At 33.6% G+C, this 21486-nt stretch overlaps 1 protein-coding gene across 1 annotated transcript; it reads right to left on the reverse strand.

The window, feature by feature from the left end:
• Window positions 1–80: 80 nt before the first annotated feature.
• On the reverse strand, window positions 81–6914 carry LOC132740590 (uncharacterized). Its single transcript, XM_060728523.1, has 3 exons — window positions 6566–6914; window positions 4653–4899; window positions 81–849 (listed from the first exon to the last, which is right to left on the reverse strand). Exons 2-3 carry the CDS (start codon window positions 4881–4883, stop codon window positions 607–609), a joined length of 474 nt encoding a protein of 157 aa, XP_060584506.1. The 5' UTR covers window positions 4884–4899; window positions 6566–6914; the 3' UTR covers window positions 81–606.
• Window positions 6915–21486: the final 14572 nt, after the last annotated feature.

The following is a 21486-nucleotide window of genomic DNA, read 5'->3' on the forward strand; positions in this document are numbered from 1 at the left end:
TTTTGTAAACAGACACGCACGCACGCACACACAACACACACGCACGCACGCACGCACACACACACACACACGCGCGCGCACACACGCGCACACACACACACACACACACACAGACACAGGCTCTACAACAGCATGCATGGCAAATATCTATAAATAAATATCGAGGAAAAAACTGGGAATAAAATCTGTGATTTTAGGGCTATTTGTGACAGAACTTTGGTCCCATTGCTCATATGAAAAAAAGTTTTATATTTTCTTCACTGGTACAATAATTTCTAAATAATTTTGTTCAAATTAAGGAAACCGGCTTTTTGCCGAACAAGACATTTTTCCCGAAAACGCGGAAGAAAATCACCGAAATAAAGAAAAAGAAGTCTAGAAATAAGATCAAAATATAGTATGTTTGATGTAAAGGTAGGAGGCATTACATATAAGATGAAACTTAATCATGGAAAAATAAACAAATTAATTATAAATGACGAAAACCTAGATATAGGTTTAAAATACTAGGAAAATATATGAACTTTTGAGACTAGGTACGCGAGAGAGCCAGAACTGTCAAGAATATTAGTTCACCAATGTTCACGTATAAAATAACTTTTTGTGTCAGCCCTCGTCTGTATATAGCTCCTCCGGTGTGTCCACGATATTCTTGTCAATGTGAACATAATACACAATTAAAAATGCAACTACCACTAAAGCGACAGCGATTCCCACAATGCTTAACCATTTTGAGACGTTCCCCCACAGTTCGGCATCTTTGAGATTCCCCTTTCTCCCGCTTCTTTTTGAAAGTAAGGAGAATATGATTGCAATTGCACCGAAAGGAAAATTACAGCACAGCGTCACCTGAAATAAAAGAAATGTTTGAATTTTAGAAATAATACGTACGTGAACTCAAAGTATACAGTGGTATTTTGGGTTCATTTGCCCTCCTATATCCACGTTTCTTCTCGCATGCAGGTGCCCTAGAATAAAAGTTAAAATACATCCGCGCAACACTATAGTGCGGGACCAATTGAATAAACCAGAAAAGAAAGTTCTTCAAATTGAATGGTTCGAAATAGGGCGTGTTTCTAGAATTGAACATATGATTACACATGATAAAATCCCATTTTTATAGTCTTCGAAATAAGAAACTTCATAAAAATATAGGCTAGACCGAAAATGTTGCTAAATCGTAACGAATTACTAGATCTATATACTTGCATATTTTTGGTTAGAAGAAGGTGGAGGAATATATCAGACTGTACCTGTTACCTACAAGAAGCGGAAATGGAAATTGGTATACGTGCAATCTATAACCCATATACAATAAGAGAAAATGAAGAAGAAAAAAATTGCCAATTGGAAGGACGTCTTCACCGTGTTCTACTTAATTAAGCCGGTGCTGGGGAGCGTGGACGGTAGCATGAAAATACAACTTCCTTCCATGAACTGGCTCAATCAATCCCAGCATGCAACATTTACGGATTCTGTTTTTCTCTATTCCCAGTGCTATTTCAATATATTTCCAAGTCAGAAAGTCAGCTTTATTATATATTATATTCAAATCCTACTGTAAATTATCCTCTTGTATATCCCAGCAATTGATATAGCAAACTTTAATATTGATCGTTTAAAACATATTAAGATTAAGTTTTACTTTAAATGACTGCTGTGCCAATAGAATATCTATTAAACGCCATTAAAAGACCATATCCAAAGCAAAAATGGATTTCTCTTTCAATTTCCATTTAAGAACAAACAGTACATTCGGTAATCGATAGAAGAATTAACTAAGTTCTGGAGGTATTATTGCCAGCGGATGGCAAATCGGTCTGAAAGAATTTGAGCATCAGCATTGAATTGCTAACAAATTGCCCTCGGTGTGTTAGTTCTGATAATTTGTTGCGTTGTATTATTTGTGCGCATGATGGGTTTCAGTGTTCAATTTTAGTGTCAGTTGATACAGGGGCAGCCTCTGAATTGGCGATTATACTTTCTATTCTCTAAAAAAATGTCTGAGACTGAGATGAAAGCATTGGTGGTGAACTTATTAAAACAATGTTGAAAACCAAATAACAAATTCCAAATAACTAATATACATGTATTATAGCCGTTCAATACAACAAGTTCAAAGTTCGCCTTTCATTTTCTGTGTCGAATTAGAAACAACACCTGGGGTCTTCCTCCACGAAGTATAGGTTAAAGTTTACGCGCGACCAATTTATTTTTGTACATGCGTATTAATAAATTTTAACTGGCTTAGTGTTTGAAATTATTTTTTGGCTGCGCCGCGCATGACCAATTTAATTTTGTAAATGCGTACTAATAAACTTTAACCTATACTGGAAAGTCGCTTTATGACATCTACTGTGTTTGTGCAACGTAAAAACAAAAATAGAATAATTGAAATGAAATAAAATTAAAAGAATAAAACGAAATAAAATTAAATAAAAAAAATAAAACGAAATAAAATAACACAAAATAAATAAATAAACGAATAAAAAATAAATAAAGTGACGCTAGTTGTATTTATCATTGCATTACGCTATATACATTTTAATTGCTGCATTTATCTCCATAACTGGAGCGCACTGTTTTATAGCGTTAATTTATTTGTTGATAACATTTGTTTCGTAATGAAATTGTTCGCGTTAGTATTGATTTTACGAAACTTGCAATTAACCTCATTCACCATCAGATTGTTTTATGGTGTGAATTCTTGTGGGTTTGATATGAAACAACGATATTTATGTCTCATTTTGAACGCCATAACCCTGTTCCGAAGTTTGACGTAAAGAGCCGATTGTATTTACCCATACTTCTAAACCAATCGTATCTTCTCGGCCCTTTCCGTCAAACTCCAGATAAGGACTATGAATAAGTATTATTGATAACCGAGAAGTTCTGATTGCTTTTAAACACCTTTGTATGAATTAATCAACTATCCTTGACAAATATTATACAGCCACATGATATTACGTAATCACACTAACAAACCTGTTGTCACATGACTACAATAATCAAAAAAACAACATGTTGCGTGCCATAGTCTTGCTACATGTATTAAATTTCTAAATTATCTCAGGAAGTAATGGGATTTTTTAAAAAACAAAAGCTGGCACCGAGCGGGGCCCAACCCGACTTTTTGTATTCCCATAGGAAAAAGAACATTGTATTGAATGTTAAAAAAAATATTGTGTATAGAAAAGACTGACCTTCACATTTAAGGATATTGACATATTAAGGTACGTCATACTTGAATTATCAAACAGGTCGATGTTTAAGGTTATTATTATTTTTTGAAAATATTAATCAAAAGTGTCCATTAACACAAAGTTCTGGCAATTTGAGCAAAATTTAACAACTTGGCCATGATGTTCAAGGTCACTTGATTAAAGTTTAATTTATAAATAATTCAACATGTCGGTGTGGCAAGAAGTGTTGTTTGGTCAAAGTATGAATCAAACCCTTACATAAATAACAAAGTAATGAAAACTGTAGCAAAATTCAATAATTTGACCTTGATGGTTAGGGTCACTTTAAGGTCAATGTATCAAGGCCAAATTCAGGTCAATGTCAAGTTTCATCTAACAATCTTTAAGGCCATGTACTGGGATATTGTCACGATCGTAATGTCGTGCTTTGCTATCGTATTATTGTGTTGTCACGATCGTACTGTCGTGCATTGCTATCGTACTGTTGTATTGTCACGATCGTACTGTCGTGCTTTGCTATCGTATTGTTGTATTGTCACGATCGTACTGTCGTGCTTTTGTATTGTCACGATCGTACTGTCGTGCTTTGTTATCGTACTGCTGTATTGTCACGATCGTACTGTCGTGCTTGGCTATCGTATTATTGTATTGTCAGAATCGTACTGTCGTGCTTGGCTATCGTACTATTGTATTGTCACGATCGTACTGCTGCGCTTTGCGATTTTCAGAGAAAACGCATCGACCCTTACGAAACACCATAATTATATAATTCCGAAAGAGGTAGCTCTGTTGTTTATCAGTCGTGTTATAATATGACAGATGTGTTCAAAACGTTTCTCTTTTTTGTACAAATAGAAACATGTACAGTTTGTTGTACTGACAGAATAAAAAAAATATATACATGTATCTAAAAATAAAGTTCAACTTTTGAATTTATCTTGAGAGGTTTTAACGCAGTCCATTTTTGAGACATTTTGCACAGTTCTAAAAGAAACGGAGACAGCGAATGGTCTTAAAATTTCCACAAAGTTATTTATTCAAACCTACATCAAATGGTACACTCGTATAAAAATTAATATTCCCAGAAAAAGAACGCAATGGAGTGCTTTTAAAACGTGTATGTCACGATTAAGAAAACCTGAAGATAAGACCCATTTCGTTGAAATTAGAAAATAAATTTTTTATACATTAAGAACTGTCAAACGCAGAAATTGTCTCTGGTGTGTTGAGACAATTGAGTCAAAGCTCAGCAATAACAACTTTATAAGAAATTAACTTGCAAGTAAATAATATATTTACCGTCAGTTACAAAAATATATTAGATCTATTTTTTTAACGAATCGACACGTGAGTGAGATATTTCCTACTTTAAATTTTAAATAAGTTAATAGGACCGAAGAGGTTCAAAACCGCCATTCCATCTATCTTTATAACAAATAAATAACTTACAATTAAGGCAAAGTAGAAATAATGTGGAGGCCTTGAAGCACGGTTATGGGGTATCGCCTTTCCATCTATAGACGCTGTTTTTCTTAGAAGTTTCTCATGTCCAGAGTCCTCCCCAGAATGTTTGTTTATCACAGAATCTCCTGTCGAGCTCGCAAAATCTTCGGTGATTGTCACGTGACAGACCTCTTCATTAGCACCGGAAGTCACGTTGTCTCCGTCGCCGACAGCCATTTTTTATGAACGGTGTCTAAATAAAACAACAAGGGCAGAACTGAATTCATTATATAATAATCTAAAAAGCATGTCTCAGATTAGTTCGAGTGTTTTCGAAGAGACATGGAGATATAGATCGCAATATCTCGAATAACGATCATCCTACAACTCTCACTTAACCAAACAGTAACCCGACACCCAGTATTGATGTGAAAGAATGCAGTAACGCACGCACGTTTTCTTTTTCTTCATTATTCATCATTATTCATTAAGAATGACAGGATTATAACGATCATAATGATAACATAATATCGAAGCCATGGTTACACATAACAATAATATCATATCATATATTCATCATTACCATAGCGATAACATCATTCCATAACCATCGTTACCATAGCGATAACATCACATCATAACCATCGTCTTCATTGCGATCATATCATGAACATAGTTACTATAGCGAAAACATGACATCTTAACCACCGTTATCATAGCGATAACATTTTATATGTTACCATAGGAATAAGTTTATACTATAACCATCGTTACCATAGAAATAATTTGTTTGTTTGTTTGTTTTGGGTTTTACGTCACATCGACACAGTATAGGACAAAATTATCGCGACGTTCCAGCTATACTGGTGGTGGAAGACCTCAGGTGCCCTTCCGTGCGTTATTTCAGGCACGAATGGGCACCTGAGTAGAACCACCGACGTTCCGTAAGCTAGCTGGATAGCTTCTCCACATGAAAGAATCTAAAGTCCCTGTCGGGATTCGAACCCACAGCGGTGAGGGGCAAGTGGTTTGAAGTCATAGCGATTACATCATACCATAACCATCGTTACCATAGCAATAACATCATATCATAACCATCGTTACTATAGCAATAACATCATATCATTACCATCGTTACCATAGCAATAACATCATATCATTACCATCGTTACCATAGCAATAACATCATATCATAACCATCGTTGCCATAGCAATAACATTATATCATTACCATAGCAATAACATCATATCATAACCATCGTTACCATAGCAATAACATCATATCATAACCATCGTTGCCATAGCAATAACATTATATCATTACCATCGTTACCATAGCAATAACATCATATCATAACCATCGTTACCATAGCAATAACATCATATCATAACAATCGTTACCATAGCAATAACATCATATCATAACAATCGTTACCATAGCAATAACATCATATCATAACCATCGTTACCATAACAATAACATCATATCATTACCATAGCGAAAATATCATATCATACATTTGTAACCATCGTTTCTATATATAATCATATCATATTATGAACCATCGGTACCATAGCGAAAACAGCGATAACATGATATTAAAACCATCGTTATAGCGTTCATACCATTAACCATCGGTACCATAGCGAAAACATGACATCAAAACCATCGTTATAGCGTTCATAATATTAACAATCGGTACCATAACTATAACATGATATCATAACCATCCTTATAGCGATCGTATCATTTAGCATAGTAACTATGGTGATTAGAAATGATAACGTGGTCATAGTCTCCAATAATCAATTGAAATATGACCATAATTTGATAAAAATACATGTATAAATACTGCCATGAAAAGCAATCATAATCAGTACAACACATTGTTGACAAAAATATATATAAATAGACTTACCGTGTTATGACATTTCCATAATGTCTAATAATAATTCTTATTCTAATAAAAAATCACTGTCATTCTCTGTAAACGCTGTTTTGGTTATTGTAACTCTTGTAATGTTTCTGCTACAACAGACGATCATAGACGCTGAATATTGGAATTTTAATTATCTGGCTTGCCCATCTCATAGCAGACGTAGAATGTTGTCCGCTGTCTCGTTAAAGAGACATAAATGAAATCGATATGAAATTTAGAATTTTTCCTTCATAGTTTACATTATATTAACAAGCAAATGACCTATTATATAAGAGATATGATTGGTCACGTAATTTGTCGTCTGCTTTTCATACGTATATCGATGTTTGTAGGAAAATAACCGAGTGTCTCCGAAACCGTTAGAACAGTAACTGTTAATTTCCTATTTCCATGGAGATATACCGATTTTCTGGAATTGATCACAGTTTTGTTGTAGATGAATTAGAACTTTGGTTATCATAAGAAAACGACATATATGCTATCGATTACCTATAAAATAGTTTAAGAATGCAATTACCCTGAAACAAGAAATGATGACATACATTCATTTGTCATTTTAGTGCAATTGCAATAACTATTGTGTGCTAATTATAGGTATATAAAAGAAACTTTCCGAATATGAAAATTAGAATAATTTATTATATGCAACTACCAAAACTGTAATAATTATGGCAGCATATTAATGTTAAACAAATATAGGACAATTCTTATTGACTAAAACTGTGATATGATAAATAATTAAATATACATTTTGTGTGGGGTGTGTGGTCGGTTGGGGGGAGCTGGGGTAGGGCTAGACTTATTAATGTTTTGGCATCACTAGTTGCAACTAAATAACTGAAACTATGCCAAAATCATTTCACAACATACTACGGTGATAATGAAAATAATCCATAAATCCATTTTTATTTGTTTGGGTCGTCAGACCAAACAAATAATGGTAGCGAAATTTCAGAGCCTAATGCTGTTAATTGCAAATGCCTAAAGTAGTCCACTTTTTTGAAGCAGTTACTTCCCTTTATATGTACACTAACGCCGAAAAATTCAGGGGAGATCAATGCGTAAATATTGTCAAATGACAGGCGCATTAATTTTCAAGCAAAGTAGTTCCCGAATGGTCGAAGATTTCTAATATTGTTTCATTCTTTATAGATATACATGCTTACAGTAAGCTCCATGATTATTTACATCTGTGTTAAACAACAGGTTTAGCGTCGAAATAATGAGAGTTACAAACCCTAATTTAGAATAATATGGTATTCTTAAGGCCGTTAACATATAACTTCACCGTGACAGAGGGGTTTGCACGCTCGCTTCTGTATCGAGAGGTCTGGAGTTCAAATTTTAAGTTCATTTTTTTAAGTCAAATAAACATTGAATTGACTATCAGTGTTGCAATTAGTCTTATAGCCAATTTACTACAGTTAAAACACTGGAAAGCATTGGTGGCACTATACAAAAACAAATTGGTTTATAATCTCACAACCTTCACCTTTCTGACATTCTGAGACCCAAACAAATTCAGCGCCTTCTGTGCTTTGATTATATTTGCGTTACTCCCAAACTGAAAAATTTATTTTTTTACACTTTATGAAACGTAATGATATGGTCTTTGAGCTTTAAACATAAAGATTATAATGTAGAAATTTACGTGCAATATAAAACTCTACACAAAAAATGCAATCTTGCACAACAATAGACTCAACTTTTAAAAATACTAGCGTTCCGCCTATGCGCAAACTTTATACATGTTTGTTAAATCTTTACCACTTTCTATGATTTGCAGACAAAATTTAAAAACATATTGTGGAAGTACTAGCATGAGAACAGGAGAGTTCGTACAGAAATGGGAAAAGAAAACAAGTAAAATATTATACAATATGAATAAATATCCAGAAAAAAACACGTTTTTTTACACATTTAACTTTATTATGATTAAATAACGAGTATATCATATATGTGTGAACTAAACATTTTTTTCAATAAATATGTTACGCAATGTATCTCACTTTACATTTAACAATATCCGTTCCTTATCTTACTTTTTTCACATTCTCCCGTGGACATTCAAGTTACATAATAGCATATATACATGTATCATAGAGGTTCAATACAGTAAGTTCAATGTTCGCTTTTCGTTCTCGTGTCATATTAGAACCAACACCTGAGGTCTTTTTTCACCAGTAAATCTGGAAAACGGCCATACTTTATGGCCTCTACTGCGTTGGTGCGACGTAATAGCAAAAAATAAAACAGAATAAAATTAATTGATTATTTAAATAATTAATTAATTAATTAATTAACGACAGTGCGGGCACTGTCGTGGTGATTGTGTGCAGGAAGACACATTCATGCAAGTGGTGCCAGGGTGTTATTGAGCACATTTACTAAATTACTAACATTCACTTCTTAAAAAATGTCCCCATCATCGAAATCCTACAAACAATGAGGTATACTGCATGCCTTTTTCGAACTAACCATCTGAAAATTGCATGAAAGAAGACTGAATTGCACCCAATAATTTTCACAATTCAGATTAGCCCTCCAGTTTTTCGCAAAAGTTCCTGTTGCCAGTGATGGGCATTTAATTATAATAACATGGTTTGTCACCATACCACGGATAGCAGCACCCTTGAATGTTTCATAATCCTATCAAATTTCAAGGTTATAGCTTGAACAAAACAGGGGTTTTCATTTTGTGGTTATAGCAGGCACTTTTATGCAAATCAATGCAGAAAACAAATATTGTCATAAGACAAAATTTACCAAAAAATAAACATTAGATTACATAATAATTAGGTTGTTCACTAATATCCTGCAAGTTATGTACATGTACATAAATGCTGAAGTTTTATCACAGATCTTGAAGAATTGTCTCAAAATATTAATCCTTGGCATATCAAAACCGCTTGATTTGCTGAAGTTATACATAAATCAATTATAGATATCTAGAAGCTCTACTACCAAACTGAGATTTGTAAATTAGAACAGGTTTAATTCGAAATAACCCGCGGAAATTGTATACTGCCTCCATAATTAAACATGAACTTACCCAAACTACTTTAACAATTCTCCTTATTTCACACATTAGAAACAGCAGCCTAAGAGTAAGGGCACCTACACGAGCCACTTTATCCAGTTCTGCAAATTCAGGCGAAAATTCCTTTTCGACATATATATATATATCATATATATTAATATGAAATAGACTGGCAACCTTTTTGCACAAGCTTGACTGTATTGTCTAAGGCAAGGTGGTTCGGTAGCAACCGGATTCTGGCCATCCCGAACCGGATCCTGGCTTACCGGATGAGGCACAAGTGTTCCGGTAGATCCACAACCCTCTGGCTAGCTTCATGGACGTCTACTGCGATATTTCAGTATAGTCTAGAGCTTCATTTTGCTACCGAAATACCGCGTTCTTGTGTTAAAACTGCAAGTACTGCTGTAAACATTAAATGGAAATATATATATGTATGTACTAAATCTCAAACATAATATAAAATTAGAAACCTAAATACAATTTTGAATTTGTAAACGAACCTGTGTATTCACAACAGTGGAGTTATGGAATTATACATGATCCAAAACTTAAAATCACAATATAGGTTTAAAATAGAAATAAAATATATATTTAAATAATTAATTGTTTGATATCAATTATAAACTGCTGACCATGCCTTTCCTACCGTATTGAAGCCCATATGTCTTTCTTTATCATGAGCATGAGTTTTCTGCCAAACTTTTGACTAGAACTTTGCATGTAAGCTCTATCAGGCTTATGTTTCAAAAACCCAAGCACAAACTCTTCAATTCAAACGGAGGTCTGTCAAGTGTGGTGTATTCATTCAAGACTTCAAAGTAGATAAACTTTCCATAGTAACGTTAATAAAGCATGATTTTTCGCGCGTTTATTTATAAAGGAAAGCCAGAATTATCAAGGGGAGACTAACGTAAGAAGTTTAAAATAAGTTCCTCTAAGAGTTGTTTCCCATTATTTACGCGTCTTGCAATAAATTATTAGATATTTATTATCATTTTAAGGTCATGTTTGTCAGATAGAAAAATAAGGTTGTAAACAAATTAAGAACATGTATATTGACTAAGCAGTTAGCTCTCTGCTATTCATTCAATGAAAGGCATAATGGCGTCACGACAATAAATTTGCATGTGACTAATAATATCTGTCATATTTTGCGGTTCGGATCGGAATATCCGTCCCGAGGTGACCCGCCCATTGGGCGGTAACGAGGCTTGCCGAGTTACCGCCCATGGGCGGGTGACCGAGGGATGGATATTCCGATTCGAACCGCAAACATATGTCAGATATTTTTTCTTGCATATTCTACCATATTCCATTATATTTTAAATTCTTTATCTTCATTTTCAATGAAAATTTATATCATTACAACCGTAACTACTTTCATTCAACAGCGTATGAATTACAAAATCATTCATAACGGTAAAATAACGTCATCTTTATCGTGCCATTGTACAGCACGCGACTCATCTGGAACCCCCCATGCCAGATGAAATTTCCGGCATGGGTAAAACTAACGGAAACGCCGGTCTGATATGCAAGAAATGTGTTTGTGACACGGACAGTCCGTGGTTTGTGAGTGGTATCTTAACCCTGTTGAAACTTTTCACATATCTGTATAATTTGACATAGGGTGTTTCTCTACATAGGTTGTACAGTACTGTATGTATAAAACAATTGGAGAAACCGGAAAAATGTTCAAGTACACGTATTAGACTTGAGCCTGGACTTCCCTTGTGACTGACAAACGAGAATAGAGTCTGAAGATGTGCATCTGTATTAATATTTCCGACAAATTCAATGTCCACCATGTCCATCATCCTGGTCTCGTAAAAACATATCGCAATCTGATTATTCAATCTATTAGGATACTAATGATTGCGTTTTTACAAAGCCAAAGAAGGAAAATTTAAACTAGCGCAGACAATTTTCTTTACTTTTGCATGAATAAAGAGAATCATTATTGAAACAAATTGATATGTTTTTTAATTATTATCATTTAAAAAAAATTGGGGAGGTTATCATCCTACTTTTGATTTATTTGCCCCTAAAGTGAGTTTTTGCACTTTCAGATCACTTTAAAGAACAGATAACTCGAAATCAAATATACCGTAAATTAATTGTATTGACTTCATTTTCAGTCCTTTTTAAAGTTTAAAACACTTTTTGTATCATAAACAACTTTATTACAATCATAAAAGTCACGTTGGCCTACAGAAAATGGCATAGAAATGGAAATAAAACTTATTTGAGTAAAATATATTAGATGAAACATGAAACAATGTTTGTGGCATTTATGTGAGTTTTATACCAGAGTACTAGACAAAGATGACCTGTCAACCATCCAATGAATCCTTTCCATCGAATCAGACTGTATGTTTCATGTATAAAAACTTGTAATGCATCATCGCAAGATTAAACCTTGCAATATTCAAATGTGTTCTCTCACAACACCATAGGCATACATCAAGATCATTACATGTTCTTTTGACAAGATCGTTCAAAAATAATTTCACTTTGGAAACGCGCTGATTTAATAAGGCAAGTGTTGGCCCTTTAAGTATATTGGCATGCAAAATTATTCCAATTTCAATTTTGAAAAAAAAACAACAAACAAACAAAAAAAACAAACAAACCGAATCTTCATATTTTTAGAAGCCAGTGTTATATGTTTACATGATGGTTAATTACCCCAGCCTGTATTTGCACAATGGTTAAAAGCTTAATATTATGCCCCGGAAATGCTATCATTTTTATTCCTCAAAAACTTTTTTATTTTTGGTATTGTGTTTCAGTTTCCAAGAGTTACTCATTTACTATATACATGGACTACCTTTGCTTCTTTTGCACTGTTGGCAATTGGTATAATGATAGTGATTTAGTATTTCTTGTGGAAGTCAAAGTACTACTTGTTTACATTTTGCTATCTTTTGCGAATTCAGCGCTACTTTCGTCAGTATTTATACATGTAACATGTTTTGAAACCATTACTGAAACATCATTCAACACATTTTTGATATTTTTAAAGAATTTTATAAATATGGATTTCTGAGGCCCAATATGCTTTTAATGGCGTTGGTCACGAATCTAACTGATTTTTTAAAATGAGAATAAGCAATTTTAATGCGATTCGTATTAATAATGATTTTTAAAACAATTTGATAAATATCACTGTTCGTAATTCTACAAGTTTGCAATCACCCCTATATAAAAAGTTAAACACATCCATGTTACTGGACTTGCGCGCCCCCATGCAGCCAAATGAATTATTCCAGGTGTGAGTGGACTCGTGCGCTCTGCATGTGGCGATCTTAAATACAGACATGTGTTCTTTGGATACCTGGAAATTTGGTATCAGTTTTCGCGAGGTAGAGGTGATTTCTTTTTTGGAATATGGAAATGTTTTGCGGTAAATTTTGAGGGGCTACGTTTGAATGGTGATGATGAAGAAGCTAGCACTCAGCCTGTTTAAGGTAAATATTATAATTGTAGATTAATTTTGTGTGGAAAAATATGATATTTATTTATTATAATATTTACCACAGGGACTTGAAATTCTATCAGTATTAACGGTAATATCCAAACGTACCCCCTATATAACCTGATAACGATAACGATTATATAAAAAAAATACCCGTTATATAATATAAATAGTTTATTTATACTATATGTGGGGTATTTATTTATACTATATGGGGGTGGTAATTTTTGGATGTTATCTTCATTATACAATATATAGGCGATAGTTTTGGGGTATTATAGTTTTGGGGTATTATCGTTTATTTATACTATTTAGGGGTTATTTTTTGGATATTATGGTTAATATTGATTATTTATACTATATTGGTGATTTTTTGAATAGAATTTGAAGTTCCTGTGATATTTGCATATTATGAGTAAATGTATAACTATATCTGTGAACGACCATATATAAAATAGTTGAATCATTTAAAGCTTTTTCTCCAGTCATACAAACGATTTCTGTAGCTTCCTGATGAGAAAGAGAAAACTCTCGGGTAACTAATGACTGGAAATTACTGAATCATAATTATAATTTGCTGTTAATAGCTTCCATCTTGGTTACTGATTTTTTATATGTCAATCAATAGAAACTTTTTGTTAGTCTGATAAGATGAATTTCTTTGTCAACAGGAGTCTTATTCAAGAAAATAATTTATTGAAGCAACCAAACCAGGGCCTGTTTAAATTGATTGCTTTAATGTATTTATGGACTGGCAATCCAGAGAGCCGTGGTCCGAGTCCCGGCTGGGGCGTGCCGATTTTTCATGTGATTTATATATATATACACTGTATATGTATGTGATTCAGACAAGAAGTAGTACTTATGTTTTACAGAAAATGTCTAGAATTTTATAATCACAGTGGTAGAATATCGGACATGTGCACACAGCCATTGATAGAACTTGCAAATCATTTCTGTATATTCATGTGGGTATGAAGGGAAATTGAAGTCATACTAAATCCATGTCCAAGTTTACTATGATAATTCTTAGGGAAAGGCAAGTTTTGTTAAATTTGACACTCCCTCCCCTCCCCTTGCCCCAGGGCTTATCATGTCTGGGAAATATAGGAGGGACTTTGATTAAACCCCCACAGTGACTTCTGGCAGTGCAAGCTCATGTCATATCCCTTTCACATGCAATTTCTCTGGCCAGTTGGTGCCAATCTATGTCAAAGATAACTTCTCCTTTTTCATCATTTTTTTTTTCTTTCTTTTTTAAAAACTAATATTTTATCAGCTGGAATGCTTTAGGGTATTAAAAGTATAAAATATAATGTTTCTTTATATATATTTTGTTGTACCAAGAAGAAGTTGCTATCTTAGAACTTCCTGTCTAATAAAAATGAGATAAAAATAACTGATAAATTTCTGGAACATTTTAAGGCCAGTCAGTTGGTTAAGTTTTTAGAACATTATTCTTCAAATTTACAAGATTTTTGTAAAAGAATAATCAAGCATTTCCTTGTGTATAAATCAAGAATATAAAAATTAAATATAGATCATGCAGTCATGCATTGAAAATAGCACTGGTAAATAAAGAAATGAATAAGTTTCTTGTTTCATGATGATGATGTATAATTTCTAAGAAAATTCCTACAAATGATATATGTTCTTGATAAGTAAAGCTGGAGATAGCAAAATTCTTCAGACATCTCACACACCTGAAATATAGAGACCTACCCTTTAAATTATAGAATTATAATTTTGTTAAATCAAGTAAGAATTATAAATAATATGACTAAGTAAGTATGAAAATATAGAAAATGGAATCCCTAAAGAACGCCCAAAACAACAGAATTGAAAATGTTGCTGGCTCGGTTTGGGTACTGGAAAGTGCAAAATACAATCCACTCCACTAGCACCGTCTTAAGCAAAATTCATCATTAAAACATGAAAATTGTAAAAATTTGAATTTAGAAACCAAAGTAAAAGAAAGCTTGTGCCCTAAATGAGAAAATGATTAGTGAAACTAAACAAAATGGAATTTTTAAAGGGATCAAAGGTTATGAAAGCCTCAAAATTATCCATATAAGCATGTTGAATTATGTCAATGATTTTCATATTTGAGATAATTCATTCTAGCATTAACAAGTGCGACCCAGGATATATACTACTAGAGGGGATTGTAAAATTTCAATTTTAGTGTCCTGTTTAAGTTTTCAAAACACTTACTCATAGGGGGGTGTCCGTGGTTGAGTGGTTAAGGTGGTTGACTTCAAACCACTTGCCCCTCACCGCTGTGGTTTTGAACTTTGGATTCTTTCATGTGAGAAAGCTAGTTATGGAAGGTCGATGGTTCTACTCAAGTGCCCGTTTGTGCCTGAAATAATGCATGGAGGGGCACCTGATGTCTTCCTCCACCAGTAAAGCTAAAACGTAGCCAAATGACCTATACTGTGTCGGTGTGACATAAAACACAATACAACAAAACTTACTCATAGGCTAAACACCTGAGGCAACTTTTGCTCCTTTTGGCAACAAGAACAGATATATTGATTTAGTATTGGTATGAAAGTCAAAATACAACTTTGTTTACAGTTTGTTACTTTTATGGCAAATCATGTCACATTCAGCTCTAATTTCTCCATGCCTTTAGCATCTAACATGCTCATTAAACCATAACCAGATATTTAAACGTTATAAAACTGATGTTTCCCTTTTCTTATTTATACAAAGTTAAGTTGTTTCTGAGGCATAATGTGCCTTTAAATGTGCCTTAAAAAAATGTTCATATACCTACAAAGAAGGTAACTTTATAATTGGTCATTTTTTAAGTAAAGTAAAATTGAATCATTTAAGTGCAGGTTTTTGGCATTTTGGCTTTATGGCAGTGATGCTTCTGTTGGTTACTCAACCTGGACATTTCTCACCATATATAGCAAAGGACCTGGACATTCCTTACCATAGCAACATATCATGTTATTTTACCTCACAGCTTATAGGGCACCAGACCAAGCCCTACCCCCAGGGTACCACCACCAAGGATCCGTATAGTACATAGTTTATGGTATCAGTTATACATTTTTGATAGAATTGTTTGATTTTGTATTGACATGTATTTGGAATGAGTTGAAGTATATCTGGGTAGTAAAGCGGGTTCTGTAAGGGGGGGGGGTACCCGGGGTGTAGGGCTTGGTCCCACACTGATAACCTGTGATTTTACCCATTATATTGATTATTTGCCATATCATATCATGTGCAAACCTTTAATGTATTGAAACAGGTAATACTATTGTATTTTTGGTCTCTCATTAAAACTTGGCAATATCAACAGCAAGTTTTATAATGTTTAAAATGTATTGGTCGTCAACTTACTTACTTACAAAAATCTGGCACCATTTAATCTATAACTTTCCTTTTTATGGAGGCTTTTAAATGAAAGCTTTCGTCCTTCAACAGCAACAGGTAATTACACTTGAAAAGTAGCATAAACATTATTGAAACATTTCAACAATTTAAATATTACAGTGCTTTTAATTGATATGTCAAGGTATATAAAACCTATAAAACAAGAAAAAATATGTGAGAATTTGGCCAACAGGAAATTACATATTCCTTACAGAAGTACATGTATCACATCAAAGCCCAACCAGATTGCTTATCAGTAAATTAATTCTAATGAGTTATTTACATTGGTTATCAACACAGTATCATTGATATCAGACTGTTCCATCAGCCTGGTAACCAAAACAATGTTGCTGAAGTTCACCTACATATTCTCCTCAGTGGTTGGGTATTTTTCTGGCCCATTTTGATGACCAATATTGGGTCATCACAGTTCTCAATGACGAAAAAGTATGTTTTTTTCCCCAATTTCAAACAGAAAATTATTCCTGATTCAAAGAAAAAGAAATAAAATAAATGAAATTATTGTCATTTTGTTACATTTTGTTTCTAACTGCACTGTGCCATAGAAAATTGTTGTCTTTAGTGATGTTCTGATTGTCGCAAGTCGCCGATAATCAGTTACTGTTATGTAAAGCGACAATAATCGATTAAAAAAATTTGTTCCGCGACGTCGTCGAAGATGTTTAAAGTATCAAACAGAATTAATTCTGGCGGTAATTTTCTTTTAGGAACACCTCGCCGATCGCAAAAAAATCATCTCAGAGACAATTTGGAGTTTAACAGGATCATTAAGTGATGTAAACAATAGAAATATAATGTGATGTGAATGTTATTATTTGACATCCAGTGAAAAATAAAATCTTTTTCGTAAAATTATGACTATATAAGGTTAAAACTGTGTTTAAAATTGCTAATAGTCCAAGTGCCTTGGGAAGAAATGTTACTTCCCTATTTCTTTTTAACGCGACTTTATTCGAAAAGTTATCGATTATGTCCTATCCGACTGAACCGATGATCGATTGGGACAAATTTCATCCAATTTCCATCACTAGTTGTCTTGCATTTCAAATTGTAAAATGTTTGATATATTTTTTGGTCATTTTTGATGCATACAATAGGTTGCCAGTTTTTCCCAATTTGTCTCCAACATCATAAAAATTCCCAATACTTGGGGTTGGCTCATGTTTGCAATATGCTGAGAAAAGCCCCTGAGATTGTTTTTTTTTTTAATTATATAAACCTGATTCTTTAGTGGCCTACAGGTTTTAACAGTGGCTTTATTGGTCTTGATTATTTGAACTTCATTTCAGTGTTGATTTATTTTGGTCCTTCTTCAGAATCATTGATTACAGAACTTCATTATGTGGAAGATTGAATATTGTTTAAGCCAATGCTATGACATCTGAGAGATTTTTAACTTTACATTATCCCTAATGAACAGAATCTGCAATTTTCACTTTTATGCCCATTATGCCTTAGAAATGCTTTTATTTTTAATTCTCAAAAGCTTTTTAATTTTGGTTAAATTTTTTAGTATCCAAAAATATCATTGGCCAATTACCGTAACCATATTTTTCATCCTTGCTGAGGCATAATGTGCCTTTGTGAACTTTGTTTTCAAATGTGTTGCTCCCAACAGGATCAATGGTGTAGTTGTAGTCAACTGTCAGAAATGTCAGTGTTTCAAATAAATGCCTTTGACAGGCTTATCATTAAAGAAATTCTGAGATGGCATTGTTCTTAAATTTAGGCAGTGACCTTTTTGGTTTTATCACATACAAAGAAGAGTGTATTATATGTTTTAGGCGACACAAAATGCATTAGAGGCAGTCATTTTGGCCTGCACCAACCCTGCATTGTAGCCATAGATTTATTTCCTTCTGTCCTCCGTTAGGTCATGAATATGTTTGTATGTATTTTCAATTTAATGATGATCTATGTAATGTTAGACTGGAACCTTGAACCTTCCCTGCATAAGTCATGTGAGAAATTCAGTGTCAGTATATGTTGGGTGGTTGCCAATAGTAACCAGTCATAGTCGAACCTTAGCGAGTCCACAATCATGCAGCTTGCATTTTAGGAAGATTTAGGAATGAACATCGCGATCCCTTTCAGAAAAGCATAATATTGTTGTTTTTCTGACCAAGTCTGTCTGAGATTGGTTTGACTTCCTGTAAAAAAAACAGGAAAGAACTGAATATAACTGAAATACACCATGCAAGTAAAAGTAGTTTTACCTTGTCCAAGAATCTTTTTAAAGATACTTCTTTTTTATGATAATATAAATTAAGTTTCACCATAATTTAAAGAAGAAGCATTTTTATTATTGAATATAATACATAGTTCTTACTGTTCATAGACTTGTTCTAAATCAAAATGGTAAGTGTATTCTCTTTGGACTGGTTTTCAAGATATTATCATAGTGGGGTAACAGTACTAACTTCTTATCATGTTATATCAGCATGATTTCTATATTTCTGACAAACAGCAGACGGGTCACTGGCCTGAAATTATCAGTTACAGATTGACTTGATTGATAATATATCAGGAATGCTTTCCCTACATCTTCACAAGTATGATACATTATGTTTTGCCAAAGGAAAATATGCCAATAAGTTACTTCATAAGCAATATTCATTTTCTCAAATATTTCATGAACAAAATGTACATACCATTCTAAATTGACTATATCATGGGTGTGGTGGCATTGGCATAATAATATCGGTTGTATGTTGTGGTTAAGATCAGAATATCTATCCCAAAAGGGCCTGCCCACGGGTGGGTTCCGGAGGGACGGATATTCTGATCCAAACCACAAATATATGTCAGATATTTTTTCTTGCATATTTTACCATATTCCATCATATTTTGAATTCTTTACCTTAATAAAACAGTTTTCTATGGAAATTTATGTCATTACACCCATAACTGTTTTCTTACAACAGCTTATGAAATTAGAACTTCATTAATAACAGCAAAATTACATCATCCTATTAGCATGCTATTGAATAGCTTGCGACTGATCTGGTACCCCCTATGCGAGATGAAATTTCCGGCGTAAGTAAAACTAACCAAAATTGTGTTGAAATCGGAAAAAAACTATTTTGATGTGATGAGCAATATTGCCGCAGTGTTCACGTATTGTCAAGAAATCAGCTTTAAGGTTTAAACTCACACAAAATCAAGTTTGTGTCAAGAAGTTTAGAGAGAAAAAAGAATAATGAAACAATTTAATTTCTATTTAAAGTCACATTATATTTTGGCTCTAGATTTTTAAAGGCACATAAATAATATGAAAAAAAAAAATACTGAAATGCCTAAAAAAACCTTGTATAATGTTTACATTATGCTGGTTTAATGTGAATTTAGGTGGAAATTCTTAATTACTAATTATTCATTTATTGGCGGGCCTATGATAAAAGAGAAAGCCTAAGTGTTATTTTGGTCCATAAACAGTACAGAGTTATGTAGAAATCATGTTGTTATATCAAAGTGGTAATGTAGTGTTTGACAAAGTAATGCGGTAAATAATAAAAGCTGGAAGTGTTTCTTATAATGGCAGGTATACAGTCAAACTTCGGTAGTAAAATCATCGACATATCAGACCTTGACTTATGAATTGGTCTCAATTTAATGACAAAATTTTGGAGCATTTGACGTTTGCAAGCAGGTTACAAAAGGCATAACAAAAGGAAAAGGTGATAAGTAAACCAGCTTATAGTAAATATATCCCCTGAGATTGTCATGGCCGACACGCTGTTACAGTTTGCAAACAAAACTTATTTGTACAGTTTATTTTTTCAAATACATCAACGACAATTTGAATAAAACTATAAGAGCATTTAAGCACACATGTGAATGGATACAAAAGCCGTTAGAACACATGGCTGTGTAATATACACTTGTCATACAAGTTGATCAGAAATATTCAAATAATCTTCGTGGCATTGAAAAAATGTCTTGACATCGAAGGTGTTGAAATAATCGAAATAATCGAAGGACTTCGACTTATTTATTGTAAATTGTAGACGTGCTTGATTTATTCTATACAGACCACGAGAAAACTTTGACACATGAAATTTCGACTCATGTATAGGTTTTATTAAGAATATAATTATACAGGAACAAATTTAGACTTTCATTTGACTTCATCACATCGAGAATTGACTAATCAAGGTTCGACTCATAGAAGTTCAACTGTATTATAAATGTGGGTAGGGTACAGTCAGGTCATGTTATGTTTCTCTCTTTTATACCAATACTTGTATATTATCTTCTTGTTTTGAATTATTAACAAAATAAACAATTCTTTTATGACATATAAATAGTAGAAACTTGGGAATCATTGAATCAAGTACACTACGTAGTTAATTCGTAAGTTCAAGTACAGTTTACCTTGTTGAAGATATTAACCCTTGGCTTGCTTGCCGTAACAAATTCCATCTGTCCGACCAGTGTAGTCCAAGGTCAGTCAATCTGTGCCGTCTGATCATGGTCTGCACTGTTTATTATTCAGTTGATACATATCTTGAAATTTTCTAACAATGATAAATGGTTTAGTCCAGATTGAAAGATGGACAAGCCCATTTTAGAAATTTAGGATGGTAAGGGTTTAATCCCAAGAGATAATGTTTGGTGCAACATCTCTCATGATACACCCCCACCCACATGCCCGCCCCACCCCCTTGCCCACCCCCACTCCCGAGCCCCATGTATTGGGATCATAGAAAGTCTTGATAACACTGAAATGATGTATTTGGAATCGTCCCTAACTTGGTTTGACTAATGACCAGAACCCCCCCCACCCCCACCATTCCCGCCAATCAAAGAAAACTAGTAAAATGCCAAGCCCTCTCTGGAATATGCATTTTCCCCAAGTCAAAATTTTGTGACAAGGTCCTGGACAAGCACCTGTTAATGCCTACTTTTTTATTGTCCTAGAATTTTGACTAAGTACTGCCTACTTTTTATAGTGTCTTAGAATTTATA

The sequence above is a fragment of the Ruditapes philippinarum genome, unplaced genomic scaffold (assembly GCF_026571515.1).
Source record: "Ruditapes philippinarum isolate M1 unplaced genomic scaffold, ASM2657151v2 ctg4822_1_1_1_1, whole genome shotgun sequence".
Classification (NCBI taxonomy): domain Eukaryota; kingdom Metazoa; phylum Mollusca; class Bivalvia; order Venerida; family Veneridae; genus Ruditapes; species Ruditapes philippinarum.

What these genes read in the sequence shown, in the direction of transcription:
- LOC132740590 (XM_060728523.1), bottom strand. Translation starts at nt 4,883, where the DNA reads ATGGCTGTCGGCGACGGAGACAACGTGACTTCCGGTGCTAATGAAGAG. An exon ending in ATTTCTACTTTGCCTTAATT is followed by an intron (nt 850 to 4,652) that starts GTAAGTTATTTA and finishes CTTTTATTTCAG; the next exon opens with GTGACGCTGTGCTGTAATTT.